We start from the raw sequence: 15885 nt of genomic DNA on the forward strand, positions 1-15885 counted from the left end.
TTTTTAATCAAAGATTTTAGCTGAAGATAAATAAACAAAGAAAAATGTGATCTCCACCAAAATGTGGTTCGCGCTATATAACATTTTATAAATAAATACCAAGGCCAAAGGAATATGTAGGGGGCTGGGCAGTTTCAATTTGACCGTATCTGAATAAGTCATACCTATTAGTGCAAAATAACCAGGCATAGTGCCATACAAAATGTAATTATATAAAGACAAACTAACAAAAAATAAAATATATAAATACAAATAGATACATGTCGTAAAATGAAAATCCAAAAAAAGCAATTAAACTGTTACAAAAAACAAAATAAATAAAATATATTAAATAGAACAATAAATATAGCATCCAAACAAAGACACATAAATATAACAAAATATTAAATAAATTGACACTGTCAACAAAGGGGTATAATGCAAATAAATAACCTATATAACCTAGAACAACTAAATATCCTAACACAGTAAAGCCTAACTTTTCCAAAACATTGCAATGACACACATTTTGTCAGTTGGAATGGGCTACATCTATTGTTCTAGAAAACCCCAGAAACAGTCTAAATTGCTTGTGCATTCCATGTCCTCCTCTTTCCTTGCTTTACTCCTAGTGTCATCAGCTGATCTTCGTCCTTTTGCAAGCCAGGACTGAACATAGGGTAATGGGTTGAATCTCCTAAATGGTGGACCAACAAGATTTAAAAACATTAAAGAAGATATTGTTTGAGTCACCAATGATGCTCTTGTGGATGTGCATATCAGATTCATTTGAGAAAAGCCCCGCTCACATTCTGCAGTACTGATAGCAATAGTGTGTATGGCCATCATAAGTTCCTTGAACTGCCTTTTAATTTCTTTGCCTCCAGATTCCTTGTACTCTCTGTAAGCACGTATGGTTTCTCGGCTGGCAATGTTGAATCTTTTACACAGAGACTCAATATCACTTTCACCATAAAGAACAGGTAGCTCATCAGGCCAGTACTGTTTGTATAAAACTTTCACTTCGTTAATCAGTGTATCATACTCAGCCTTTTTGTCAGCAGAATTCGTTCCTCCTGTAGACAACAAACGATGTCTTAGATTTTCTGCAAGGCTACGAAAAAACTGACCCTGTTCAATGATTTTGTCCGTGGTCTTTCCTTTGTGCAGCACCACACCTTGGAATATATTTTCTTCCATGGCCTTTTTACATAGTGAGAAATGGTTCCCTTGCCTGTCTACCATTGCCTCAAACACAGCTATTTGCCGGCAAATAGCCCGGTGAGAATCAATGATTGTAGAATCACGTTTCTGTAACTCAAGTGATAACTCGGATAACTCCTGAAGAGCATCATACATGAGGCCAAGATTAGCAACGAACTGTATAGATGATAACCGCCTTCCTAGGCCTGTGTACATATTTCGTGTTGAACTGTCACGGGAACCATCATCAGCTGCACTATTAAAGTGCTTGTAGAGAGCAGGATAAGCATTCCAAATAGCCTCCACTGTTCTAAAGCTTGATGCAACCCAACGAGTATCTAACACTCTACCTATTCTGCAGAGCTGAACGTCAAGAGCTTCAGCACATTCCTTAAGCTCCAAACGGTTTTTAACAGAGGTGGAAAATAGAGAATACAGCTTATCGAGTAAGTTTTTGAAATGATTTGTAGCACCAATATCTTTCATGACATCATGAACGGCAAGTTCCAGGCGATGTGCTGAGCAGTGCCAGGCTACAATATTGGAAGAGATTTTTTCTTGCAGCTTCTTTACAACACCACTGTGGCGGCCAAACATCACTGAAGCTCCATCACAGGCAACTGAAACCATGCATTTGGAGAGAAAGTCCTCACTTATATTAATTGGATCTTTTTTTAGTGCAGACAGTAAACTGTTTACTATGCCATCAGCTGACAAATCATTCAGCTCAATGAGGTCAACAAACATATTAGCTGGGGAGTCCATGTCAGGTAGCTGCATTCGCATGTATACAATTAAAGAACTTTTCCTATTTAACGCAGTGGCTTCATCTAGTAAAAGACTTACTTTGGGGGAAAGCTCAATAATTTTGGCAAATATCTTCCTCTTCATTTCTAAGGATATGTGGCGTTGTATGTTTGAACAAGCTACATTGGAGTGCAAAATTCGACCCATATCTAGTCCATTCAACTGGTGGCAGTCTATCTCCATTTCAAAACCATACGCTGGCCTGTTTCGCTTTGCTTCCTTATAAGCTACACGGAATATTCTGGCTGTTGCTGACATTTGTATAGATTGTGCTTTTGCAGTTACTTGCAATAAAGTATCTCTCTTAGCGTTTTCTAAGATTTTTAAAGTTGCAACATGAGCCTTGCTTAGTGCATGTTCTCCAATCTTTTTCCTCAATGACTTCTGCTGTTGTTCTATATTGGTGCCATATGCCTTCACAGTAGACTCAGTCCATTCTTTGGACAATTTCATTCCCCTGGATTTTTCAGCACCAAGATCACGGACTTGGCGACACACAGAACAGCCAAGGTTAGGGCCTTTAACAATTAACCATGGATGCTTGCGTTGGAAATATATTTTTTGGTCAAGTTTCCAACCTTTAGGAAGAATGCCTTTCCTAAAATCTCTGTCTGAATGTGGTTTCAGTGATAATATGTCAGACTCTTTGCTAGTGCTTGGAGTTTCCTCCATCTCTACAGCAATGTCCACAGCATGATGCGGCTCATCTGTAAGAGGACGATCTTGTGTCTTTTCTTGTGTAGGGGTGATGATAACGCTGCTGCTAGTAGTGGTGTCACTCTCCTCTAGTGCCTTCTCTTGCACTTCATCTTCCTTGTTCCCTTCTTGCACTGTAAGTGTATGGTCTTTTCTAGCAAGTTTGCTAGCAGGCTCCTCATCAATCTTGGGCTTAAATTTTGTGAAGTAGCTTGAAATCTTCTTCTGTCCACTCTGAGACATTCTAAGGATGCAAAATGAAAGAAAAGACGCTAGACATGTGCGAAGTGTGATGTCAATTCATCAAAGTAACATGCACCAATAATATTTATTTGCACGTTGCACCAAAGACATTTCGGCATCTGCACATATTTAACATCCATGTGGAGTAGCTTAGCTACCAGATATCGCTAGTTGTTATTTGTTAATGATGTGTGTAGTAGGCTACCTCTTTGAAACAGCTGTAAAGATTCAAGATGGCTCGACTTAGGTCTCTGAAGCAAAGTAAATCCTGTGAGGAAGACAGGTTGTATAGGGACCCTACTCCTGCTGTCACATTTGCTATGGTACCTCTAGGGCTTGGCTTGGCACTCTAACTTCAGGCAATCTCAGGCTCAGGAATGGGCTAGTGAGGTGAGCTGGTCTCTCTCGAAATGGGGGAAACTCACTTACCCAGATAGGAAAAGCAGACCCGTGCCTGGGTTAATGCAAAGCCTCAAGGGCACTTTGCAGGCAGCTTGTAGGCTAGGCCTGTGTTTAATGGTAAGAAGAGTGAAACTGCAAGCTACCCCAATTCTCGAGCCTATCACAGAGATGCTGTACTGGCTGGCAGAGATTCTTTGTTGAGATTCCTGCAACAGCTGTGTGTTGTAGTAGTAGCAACTATTAGGTGTTTATCAGTGTGAGGGATGACTTACATCTATGTTCTGGCGTGAGCACCTGTGCTGACTTATTTAAGGCATCAAACTTACACATTTGAAAAATAAACTTCAATGTATTGACATTCGCGAATAGGAATCCAATGCCTAAAGTATTATAGATAATTTGGACTAGAGTTTTGTTGCATGCCACACTAGAATAATATTATTTCTATGCAGCAAAATAAAGTACATTTCAACACAACCTTGTTGTCCTAAAAAAATTAGAAACATCGCTCAAAGTTGCTGAACAATCACAGACGTGTAACGCCCTGATTGGGAGCATAATGTAGCAGAGTCCTCAGTATTCTTTCTCTCCCTTACTTGCTTCTATTTTTCTCTCTAACCCCCTGTGTACCACTAACTGATTGTCTTTCCTTTCTATCTCCCTCCCCTCAACACCCTGTCTTTCTATATATCTTTCCTTCTCTTCTCAGAGTCCTCACCCATCTGATGCTCCGCCATCTCATCTCTCTCTCTCTCTTGCTATCTGACCTCACGGCTCACGCTCTCACCCCAATTTACCTCGGTCTCTCAGACAGTGCTAGTGTTAAGCAGCACCACCAACTAGGGGGATATACATACTACAACAGGGCACAGACATATGATTTGTAGCAAGAGAGGCAGATTGCACAGAACAAGTAGTGTGCATGCTTTTACAGTCTTTCATATACTCAAGATCACAGGAAAACATTTGTGAGCTCAGCTGCCACAACTTTTTTATAATTATATTTAATTTATGCCTGTGTTCAAATAAACTGCATACACACTGTACATAATTTGTATACACTGCAAACGTGCACAGTTAGGTTTCAAAGAACAGGATTACTCATACAGTCATACAAATGAGAAGTTACTTCAGGGCAGAAATCCATTTGTGCAAATAACCTGCTCAATTTAAATATATAAACACGTTTAATAACAAGCATTTGCAATGCTAGGTCTCGCATTTACGCAAGTTTAAGCTATTGGCATTGTAAATGAAAATAAATGCCTTTTATTTATGTTTTACAAAGAAATAAAAGGCAGTGTCATTTGCAATGTCAATAGCTCAAACTCGTATAAATGCGAGACCTAATTGCATTGCAAATTCTTGATTTTTTTATAGCTGCTTCCACCATGTTGCCAGACCTCATGCATCATGTCCATATGGTAAACCACAAACAACACCCTTTAAACCATCCTCTACTGGGGGGGGGGGGGAGGGACGAGGGGGGCCTGATGCAAATTAAGGTACTTCACAACCTCCCTCGGGTAAAAATCATACAACAACAAGGCCTGCTGTGCAGTGGAGGTTTAATAAAAATACATTTCCTGGGACAGTTTATAAAAGAGATGCAGCCTGCTGCCTTTCATACATAAAGACTAGAGACTTTGACGCATAGCCCTTGGTGGCGGTGCATACACCGGTGGCGTAACGCTAAAAAGGATTCCCCCCTGGGCCCCCGACAGAGCTTGAAATTGGAAGCAGTAGCACCTAAGCGCCTACCTAGCCCAGAGTTATTTAGGCTGTGGCTGGGCAAATAACAAACAAACACCTACAACCAGGCAACGGCTGCTTCTCAATTCCTGGAAAGCGAAGAACCAGCACAAACTACTGCAGTTTGTAACAGGGCCCAAGTTCCAACCTTCATTTTGTTACATTCCTTCTCGTTTTAATGCATGATGTAAATGAGAGGTAAGTAACCCTCACAAAATATCATTCTGAGTAGACTTTACAATTGCTCTAATTTTTGAACCAGATATTTATTGAAATAGACTCACTAGACGACTTTGTAAAATGTTATAAAAACATTTCTGGCATTTTAATCGACAGTACTTTGTGTGCAGGGGGCTCTGAGTATTCATAGTTACCATGTTATTCTATTTTTTTAGTGATATGCGAGTTATTCTATGTTTTGGTACTTTTGGGGGGAAAAATTTTTAATAAAGATTTGCGAAACAAAAAAAAGCAAAACCTCAAGTCCCACAATGGTTATTAACACCCCTTGGAAAAATTAACCGGCAGAAGAATGTACGAAGCAGCAGATGAACTGTCTGAAAAGCCACTGAAAAGGAAATGCAGTCTGCTGGCACATGGCACTCTTCTTCCTGAAGTTCTGCCATTTTACCCAACGTCGTTGCACTCTGGAACTTTTAGATTAACTTTCCTTAAAGTAAGGTCTCAACTCTCATAATGCGTAAGCAAAGCACTGTTGGCTTGCCTAGGAATGGGCTCGTGACAGGCGGTGCAGTGCCTCATTAGGAATGTGTCACGCAGATCGGTGACCGAGCGCAGGGACATGGTCACAGCCACAGTGGGCCGGGCGCCTCCCCCGGGTAACCGCAGGTCTGTGACGCTGCTGCGAGGCACTTGCTCATTTTCCCCGCACACTCACACATGTTTTTTGAATCCTGGCTGGGAGATATCCTAATTAATAACATACCTCTGCGGGGACGGGTAGGTCAAGCCAGGTTCCCTATATGTGGAGCAATGAGCATACTTGAGAGAGAGAGGGTCGAGGAGCCCTGAGCTCCCAGTATGTGTATGTGCAGGCATAGTGCATACATAGGCATGGCTCCTGCAAAACATTCGTGGCTCGAGCAGTTGCTCGAAGTTTTCAAAAATAGCTTCAATACTGTTTTGCACTGTTGTTGCTGCTCGAGTGATAGGAAATCGAGCAGACAGATTTTGTTTATCATGTAAAGATTTTTTTGCACGAGGTGACGAGGGCAAAAGTGGAGGAATATTATTGTGAGCCATAATTTGAGCATATAATATATATTAAGCGTGCGTATTATAAATATATTTTTTCTATTGTGGCATATATTTTATTTCCAGTTTGCCACCAAGAATCTCATCCCCATTTCCCACCCTTCCTTCATCGTCCACCACCACCAGAATAAAACAAAGTGTGGGAGTGGGAGATCAGATCATCAGATGGATCACACAGATGATCAGACTGGCTGACCGACTGGGTCAGCTTGCTAACTTAAGCGTAACTTAAAGTTTAGTGCTGCACTGCTGCTGCCTGCTTCTGTACTGTTCTTCTCTGCTTAATTTGTATTTTTTCTTACCGTGCGTTATCGTGGTGGTAGGGCCGGTCGGCAGGCCAGAGGACACTGGACACACACTGAGTACCCTGCTGCAGCCCAGCCCAGGCCAGCTCTCTCTGCCAGTGCCCAACCAAGTACCGTCGTCACCGTCGACTGGTCGCCGCCGTACTCGTTGGTGGCGGCGGGGGGCCGGGGGCTAAGGCTAACTTATGTGGACTGGTGTGGACGTGGTCTGGTCAATGGGGCCTGACTCGTGGCGTGGGGAGCTGCTGCAGCTTGCCGCCTGTAACTGCGCAGCGCGGTTATGCTGGGGCGTGGGCGTGGGCGTGGGCGTGGCTCATGGCCAGTTGCAACTGGTGAGGCAGAGCCAAGTGAAAAAAATCTGCGCGCGCTTCCGCGCGCACAGCCCCCCTACTGTGGCCCCAACCCCCATCAGAACCTCCAGAGCAGCTCCAGCCAGCCCCCAGCCCCCACCAACTTCCGCGACCCGCCCACCCAAAACAGAAACTATTAACAACTACTGCTGTCACGTGGCAGGCCGGCCCAGTCACCATGATGATGAAAAACGAAAGTAGTTAGTTAAGATTCTTAAGAAACGAAAGTTACGAAGTAAAAAATAAGTAGTGCACACACACACATTATATTTTTTTAATCCTATATTTCATTTATTATTCTGATGATTCAATCACTGACTGATAATGATAAATAATCTAATCTCTCTTTGACTGTCTTGGCCTTGGGGGCGACGACGGGCGAGGCTCAGTCAACAACACAACTTGCAAGTAAGTGTGAAGAAGACTCTAAGAGAAGACGGCCGCCGTCACCGGCCCGGTTGATTGATGACTCACTGAGTCAGTTTGAAATTGACACAGAGACTCTGGCTCGCTCGCCTCGGCGGCCGGGCGGCGGCCGCGGGAACGGGATATTGACACAGATTGATTGAATGCAGGTCGCGTCTCTTGGGTCGGACTCTCGGTACCAGGCAGAAATTAGAATGAACACACACCACACACACTCACGCTGCAGGGCGAGGCGCCGAGGCGAGCCTTTGGCCTGCAGTGCTGCACAGAGACAGACAGAGAGTACAGAAGCACCTGGGTGAACAAAAAAAACATCATGGGTGTCGGCGTACGCACAGGCACAGCAGATGATTCATAGACCCGGCCCTGACATTTAAGTGCCGGTGCTAAGCACCGGATAGCACCGGCACAAATTAAGCACTGGGCACAAGTCGGAGACATATTGACAAACCAACTCCTACCAAGTTAAGAGGGAGACATTAAAAGATGTTTCTGAAAAGCAAAGCAAAATATTTATTTTTCTCTGATATTGTGAAGTTAGAAATGTGGATTGAACAACATTTGCTGTATTTAATTTCATTTAGTCTTCCACTTTCTTGTGAATAGCTATACTGAAGTTAAAATGCATTTACTTTATTTATTTTATTTATTTATTTTTGACATTTTTAGAGCGCGCTGTTACCCGAAGGTGTCCTGGCGCTAGCTGATCGCTAGTGGGGGTGAGCAGGGACATTAGCGAGAGAAAAGCCAGGTTTTGAGAGCTTTCCTGAACTTGAGTAGGTCGGGGGTCTGTCTTAGATTGGCCGGCAGCGCGTTCCAAGCCTTGGCGGCGCCTAGAGATAGACTTCTGCCTCCCCAGCGAACTTTCCTAATTCTAGGGACGACAACCAGCCCCTGCTCGGCTGATCGTAGCGCTCGGGCTGGTTTATACCACTGGAAGAGAGGAGTCAGGCAGTGGGGGCCAATGCCATGCAGTGCTTTAAAGATCACACAAAGTGACTTAAACAAGATTCTTTTCCGCACTGGCAACCAGTGTAGCTTAGCAAGGTCTTGGGAGACTGAAGCGAACTTGGGCGTGCCTGTGATCAAACGTGCTGCTGCATTCTGCAGGATCTGAAGTTTGTCTAGGAGACCCTGCTGAGCATTCAGAAGGAGGGCGTTGCAATAGTCTAACTGAGACATCACCAGTCCGGTCACTACTGTCTTTTTGTGTTCCACCGGAAGGAATGGCAAGACCTTCCTGATAGTTTTAAGCACAAAATGCGTGGCCGAGGATAGAGCATTGATTTGAGGCCTGAAGGATAGGGAGTCGTCCATCAGGACACCCACATTTTTAGGTCGAGCTGACGTTAGCATTCATGCGAAGCATGAATGCTGTCAGCTCGACAACTAATGTGATCCGTTTTTAGGAGAGTGGACACCAAAGTGTTACGAGCGTTTTCAGTGCCGGATTTCACCTCGGGAGCGCGCAGCATTGTCTGCAGTGGCAGTGTCAGTTTCGCTTTTTTATTACTTTCGTTTTTCCCGAGGCTGGCTGAGGCTGGCTTGGAATGAACAGGCTTGCCCCCGCGCATGCGCAGAGTAACTCACAGCCCTTGCTTTTACAGACGCAGGCAGGCAGCCCCCACCCCTCTGCATGCACGCACGCACGCACACACAGGCGAGCGCATGCACACGCAGGCACACACATACAGGCACACAGACACTCGCTCACACACACACACCCCCCTCCCCCACAGTCACACGCACGCACACATACATACAAAGCCCGCCCGCCCGCACATGCTTTCCCCGCGCCCCCCCCTTCCCCGCGCCCCCCGCCTCCCCCTTCCCCGCGCCCCCCGCCTCCCCCTTCCCCGCTCAGCAACGCACTCACCGGCTTCCTTCGTGCGGCGGCTCTCCTCAGCTGCAGGGCCCGGCAGCAGGACTCTTCTTACCTCCTTCTGCACCGGGGCGCAGGGTAGGCTCCTGCCTGCTCCGGTGCTCCAAACACGGCGGCTCCGTCCAATCGCGGCTCTTCCGTGGGAGGCGGGGTAGGCTCCCGCCCTCCTACTTCCTGTTTCCTGTTGACGCGCCGGCCTGCCTGACTTCCTGGTCGCAGGCCGGCAGAGTGACGGCAGTGATTTGCGGTATGTATTTAGTTAGTTATTTATGCATTTTTATATAGCGCGGACTTTACCCGAAGGCGCTATTTATTTTTTTGGGACGCTACCTTTTTATTTAGTTTTAAACATTGATGGCTGAATTTTATGGCACTGTACTTCTGAAGTCCCCTCGAGTTTGGTTACAATACTTTCTATCCAAGCCGATAGCGTAAGGCGTTTGGATATGTACTGATCCTGGACCCCATATCTGAACCGAGTCATCACATAATTCATAAACCGATCGAGCACTCGAAATCAAGACACGGCCCTTTTTTACACCCTTTTTAGTTGAAGTCATTTACTTTGTCCATTACCTCATAAACCGGCTTTAATAATGTTACCGCTCTTTAGGGGCTAACACGCAGAAACCCTGCAGCCTTTCGGGGGGATCCTATTCAGCCCAAGCTCATTACATATCTGCGAGGCATGCTTTATACTCAAGAGCCTCGGGGCCTCTTCGCATTCTGCAGGGGGGGCATCATTTTGCGCTCCGCCACAGCAGGCTGCCTCTCTGTGCCCGTTCTGCATTGGCGAAGGCTTGTACCCCAGCTCTCAGGCAATTCACGGGTGCTCGGACAACGGCTTTTTAACTAATTTAAATGATAAGGTTTGCAGCTATCACTTGTTTGTTTAATATTACGGGCATGTGGGTTGTGTGATGCTGCATAAACAGATGCGTTTGGAGTTTATTTACCGATCCGCTATGGAGGGGCTTTTCTTTAATCTGTTGGTGGCTGTTTTTTTTTTTTTATTTATATTGCGTCTTCATGTACACATGATGTTTGACTTTTTTGAGCAATTCGTTACGTTGGGCTTTTGTATAATTTGATACTAGCTGTTATTTTATTTATATTGCGTCTCCCGATGCTGTGTTTGCCTGCCCCGCCAGCTCTCCAAGGTTGCTATTTGTTTCTTTCCCATCTGCGTACATCACTTGCGGGATACAGGTAAATCTGCATTCTAGAGTTGCCTTTATTGTTTTGAGGCCGGGCGCAGGGGCTGCTCCGATGTTATCAAGGCTGCTATCCCACTGCTAAGGCGGTGCTGCACTCACTGCCTTGTTTATATTTGTTTTAGTTCCGTGATGCTCCGATCTTTGCCCCTTCCGAGTGGAGCTTCCGAGTGGAGCTTCCGAGTGGAGCTTCCGAGTGGAGCTTCCGAGTGGAGCTTCCGAGTGGAGCTTCAGAGTGGAGCTTCCGAGTGGAGCTTCAGAGTGCAGAGTGGAGCTTCAGAGTGGAGCTTCAGAGTGCAGAGTGGAGCTTCAGAGTGGAGCTTCAGAGTGGAGCTTCAGAGTGGAGCTTCAGAGTGGAGCTTCAGAGTGGAGCTTCAGAGTGCAGAGTGGAGCTTCAGAGTGGAGCTTCAGAGTGGAGCTTCAGAGTGGAGCTTCAGAGTGCAGAGTGGAGCTTCAGAGTGGAGCTTCAGAGTGGAGCTTCAGAGTGCAGAGTGGAGCTTCAGAGTGGAGCTTCAGAGTGGAGCTTCAGAGTGGAGCTTCAGAGTGGAGCTTCAGAGTGGAGCTTCAGAGTGGAGCTTCAGAGTGCAGAGTGGAGCTTCAGAGTGGAGCTTCAGAGTGGAGCTTCAGAGTGGAGCTTCAGAGTGGAGCTTCAGAGTGGAGCTTCAGAGTGAAGCTTCAGAGTGGAGCTTCAGAGTGGAGCTTCAGAGTGGAGCTTCAGAGTGGAGCTTCAGAGCGGAGCTTCAGAGCGGAGCTTCAGAGCGGAGCTTCAGAGCGGAGCTTCAGAGCGGAGCTTCAGAGTGCAGCTTCAGAGTGCAGCTTCAGAGTGGAGCTTCGGAGTGGAGCTTCAGAGTGGAGCTTCAGAGTGGAGCTTCAGAGTGGAGCTTCAGAGTGGAGCTTCGGAGTGGAGCTTCGGAGTGGAGCTTCAGAGTGGAGTGGAGCTTCAGAGTGGAGCTTCAGAGTGCAGAGTGGAGCTTCAGAGTGCAGAGTGGAGCTTCAGAGTGGAGCTTCAGAGTGCAGCTTCAGAGTGGAGCTTCAGAGTGGAGCTTCAGAGTGGAGCTTCAGAGTGGAGCTTCAGAGTGGAGCTTCAGAGTGGAGCTTCAGAGTGGAGCTTCGGAGTGGAGCTTCGGAGTGGAGCTTCAGAGTGCAGAGTGGAGCTTCAGAGTGGAGCTTCAGAGTGCAGAGTGGAGCTTCAGAGTGGAGCTTCGGAGTGCAGAGTGCAGATTCAGAGTGCAGATTCGGAGTGCAGAGTGCAGATTCAGAGTGCAGATTCGGAGTGGAGCTTCAGAGTGGAGCTTCAGAGTGGAGAGTGGAGATTCAGAGTGGAGATTCAGAGTGGAGAGTGGAGCTTCAGAGTGGAGCTTCAGAGTGGAGCTTCAGAGTGGAGCTTCAGAGTGGAGCTTCAGAGTGGAGCTTCAGAGTGGAGCTTCAGAGTGGAGCTTCAGAGTGCAGAGTGGAGCTTCAGAGTGTCAAGAGCAATGCCAATAGCTCTAACTTTAACAAAGGCAAAACCATTGCATTGTAAATGCTTGTTATTTTACCGAATCACATGCTCATGCTGCTGCCTGGTTTGTCTACATGCACACAGGCAGAATCACTCGGTACAAAATGGCTCCTGTTCACTCGTCAGTACGGTCTTGCGCCGCCCCACCTTCCCCCTGCCAAATACATTCATTCCAAATACTGCTTATTTTCATATCAGACTGACTTCTCACATCTGGGATAGCAGGGGCACCTTCCACAGTGATTAGTGCTTCACAAAAAATAATTCTCGGCTAGCGCTCAGAAGCCTTGAAGCTTTGATTGAATGACACTGCAGTTTGATGCCCCGCTCGTTTTTTGATGCTATGCGTTCCAGACACTGATTTTATTAAGACTCACTTGGAGCTCTAAACTGTCACTTGATCTTTCTTTGGGTCATTTCGTTTGCCCGGAAGGACTAACATATCTGTGAAACCCTCTTCTTTTATAGTTTGAGCATCGTCTTCGTTTAGCAGGATAACATTATACATTTGAAAATACAAATATCCGGGAAGAGCAGAGAGCAAATCTCCGCAATGTTGGGCATTCTCCTATCATAAAGGAAGCGTGTTGGTGGGACCTGTGGCATCTAACGCATCATTTAACCCTATATGCGTGGGCACCTACCACAATAATGTATAGGATGAGTTTGTTCCGTTCCCGTTTTTAATTTGATGTAAAACTCAAATCACTGCACACTCTCTACTACACACTCTCTACTACACACTCTCTACTACAGTCACTACTCTCTACTACACACTCCCTACTACAGTCACTACTCTCTACTACACATTCTGCTACACACTCTCTACTACAGTCACTACTCTCTGCTACGCACTCTACTCTCTACTACACTCTACTACACACTCTCTACTACACACTCTACTACACACTCTCTACTACAGTCACTACTCTCTGCTACGCACTCTACTCTCTACTACACACTCTACTACACACTCTCTACTACACACTCTACTACACACTCTCTACTACAGTCGCTACTCTCTACTACACACTGTACTACACACTCTACTACAGTCACTACTCTCTACTACACACTACTACCCACTCTCTACTACAGTCACTACTCTCTACTACACACTCACTACACACTCACTACTACAGCCACTACTCTCTTCGACACACTCTATACTAGACACTCTCTACTACACACTATCTACTACAGTCACAACTCTCTACTACACACTGTACTACACACTCTACTACAGTCACTACTCTCTACTACACACTACTACACACTCTCTACTACAGTCACTACTCTCTACTACACACTCTACTACACACTCACTACACACTCACTACTACAGCCACTACTCTCTTCGACACACTCTATACTAGACACTCTCTACTACACACTATCTACTACAGTCACTACTTACTACACTCTCTACTACACACTCTACTACACACTCTACTACACACTCTACTACACACTCTACTACACACTCTACTACACACTCTACTACACACTCTACTACACACTCTACATTACACACTCTACATTACACACTCTACATTACACACTCTACATTACATACTCTACATTACACACTCTCTACTACACACTCTCTACTACACACGCTACACTACACACTCTACTACACTCTACTACACACTCTGCTACACACACGCTCTACTACACACTCTACTACACACCCTCTACTACTCTCTACTACTCTACTACACATTCTCTACTACTCTACTACACACTCACTACTTTCTACTACACTCTACTACCGACTCTCCACTCTCTACTCCACACTCTCTACTCCACACTCTCTACTTCAATCTCTCTACCTCAATCTCTCTAATTCAATCTCTCTACCTCAATCTCTCTACTTCAATCTCTCTACTTCAATCTCTCTACTTCAATCTCTCTACTTCAATCTCTCTACTTCACATTCTGTATTACACACTCTCTACTACACACTCACTACTCTCTACTACACACTCTCTACTACACACTCTACTACACTCCCTACTACACATTCTCCTACACACTCTACTACACACTCTACTACACACTCACCACTCTACTACACACTCACCACTCTACTACACACTCACTAGTCTCTACTGCTCACTCTCTACTACACACTCTCTACTACACACTCTCTACTACACACTCTCTACTACACACTCTCTACTACACACTCACTAGTCTCTACTACACACTCACTACTCTCTACTACACACTCACTACTCTCTACTACACACTCTACTACTCACTTACTACTCTCTACTCACTCTCTACTACTCACTACTACTCTCTCTACTACTCACTATTACTCTCTACTACTCTCTCTACTACTCACTCTCTACTACTCACTCTCTACTGCTCATGACAATGCCATTTATTTATCTGTTTCCAAAACCAACACATAAATAAAACATTTGTCATTTACAATGCCAAAAGCGCTAACTTTTGCAAAGGCGAGACCGTTGCATTGTAAATGCTTGTTTACCTTTGTCACTGGGGAAGGTGGAGACCCCATTTCTTCTGGCCACCAACGGGGTGACCAAAAGTTGTCTTTAGTCCCAAACAGTAACACCTCTGTTTTTGCGGAGTTGAGCTTAAGGCAGTTTCCTGCCATCCAGTTGCTCACCTCCCGCATGCAGCATCTGAACCGATCTGCAGTGGTGTCTAGATCTCCCTGGCGCAACAACACCACAATCTGGGTGTCGTCAGCATAGGAAGTAAGATTAAATCCGAAGGATCTAATAACTGGCACCAGGGTGGAGACTTAGACATTAAACAGAGTCGGACTCAGGGAGGACCCCTGGGGGACTCCGCAGGGGAGCACAAATGGCTCGGATTCGAAGTCCCCCAAGGCCACCAACTGAGTCCTCCCAGCCAAAAAGGCTTTCGACAAAGACTTTAGACAAAGTTTGTTGTTATGTATGTTTCATTGCTACCTTCCATCAGCAGCTCTCGTGGCATACTCAATTGAGTTGTAATTGGGTTGTGTGGTGGTAGTTCTTCCTCATCAGAGCTGTCAACCTCAAGCTGGATTCGAAGTCCCATTCTTGTTGCAATGTTGTACATCACTGCCCAAACTGCTACTATTTTGCATGCCACTTGAGATGAATATTGCAGAGCACCTCCACATTTATGTAGTCAGTGAAATCTACCCTTAAAAAGTCCAAAAGCAGCACACTATATGGATACAACAGTAGAGCTAGGAGATTGACTCTAACTGGTCAACACGAGTAACACTCTCCCACTAGGCAGACCATTTAAAGATGCCAATATGCTCTTGTGCTCCTAACGTTCAATGATACCTTAACTAATGTATGTACTAAAGCAATGAGCTCCAATTGACAATGTATGTGAAACCTATGTATAACGTGTGAAATTACAACTCTGGAAATTTTCAAAAAACAATAAATACAGATTAAAAAAAAAAAGAAGTCCAAAAGCGAGTTCAGTTACTGCCCTGGCCCAGTTGTTAACAGGATTGTATTTCCTTTGGCTACGTGTTGTAGACATGTACTTTAAAATAAATACCTAATAGGATGTAACTCCCAAAGAATCATCAAAGAATCCTCTTGAAATGTAGGTGTATAGACCACCGTGCCTGAAGATGTATTTAATCAAGTGTTGCTCCTGAAAATCTGTCTGCAAGGTCTGTTATTAAACAGCCTACATTGCATACTGTTTGTATCTATTTAAAGAATTTCTATTTCTATACAAATATCCTGCGTCAGTTGGTGAACAAATTAAAACGTGTTCCATCCATGCAGCCTATCACCTGGGGTAATGGCCATACACAAATTCTAACTTAGTTTGCTACTGATTTTGGGGATTGTTA

General features: G+C 45.1%; 2 protein-coding genes across 2 annotated transcripts in view; one reads left to right on the plus strand and one right to left on the minus strand.

Moving 5' to 3' along the window:
* LOC144807657 (zinc finger CCCH-type antiviral protein 1-like) overlaps positions 1 to 15885 on the plus strand; it is a 189438-nt gene that overhangs the window by 72071 nt on the left and 101482 nt on the right. The window lies entirely within an intron of this gene.
* LOC144826602 (E3 SUMO-protein ligase KIAA1586-like) lies at positions 532 to 2928 on the minus strand. Its single transcript, XM_078685378.1, has one exon. The coding sequence runs from the start codon at positions 2926 to 2928 to the stop codon at positions 532 to 534; it is 2397 nt and encodes a 798-aa protein (XP_078541504.1).

This window comes from Lissotriton helveticus, chromosome 1_1, assembly GCF_964261635.1.
Source record: "Lissotriton helveticus chromosome 1_1, aLisHel1.1, whole genome shotgun sequence".
Classification (NCBI taxonomy): Eukaryota; Metazoa; Chordata; class Amphibia; order Caudata; family Salamandridae; genus Lissotriton; species Lissotriton helveticus.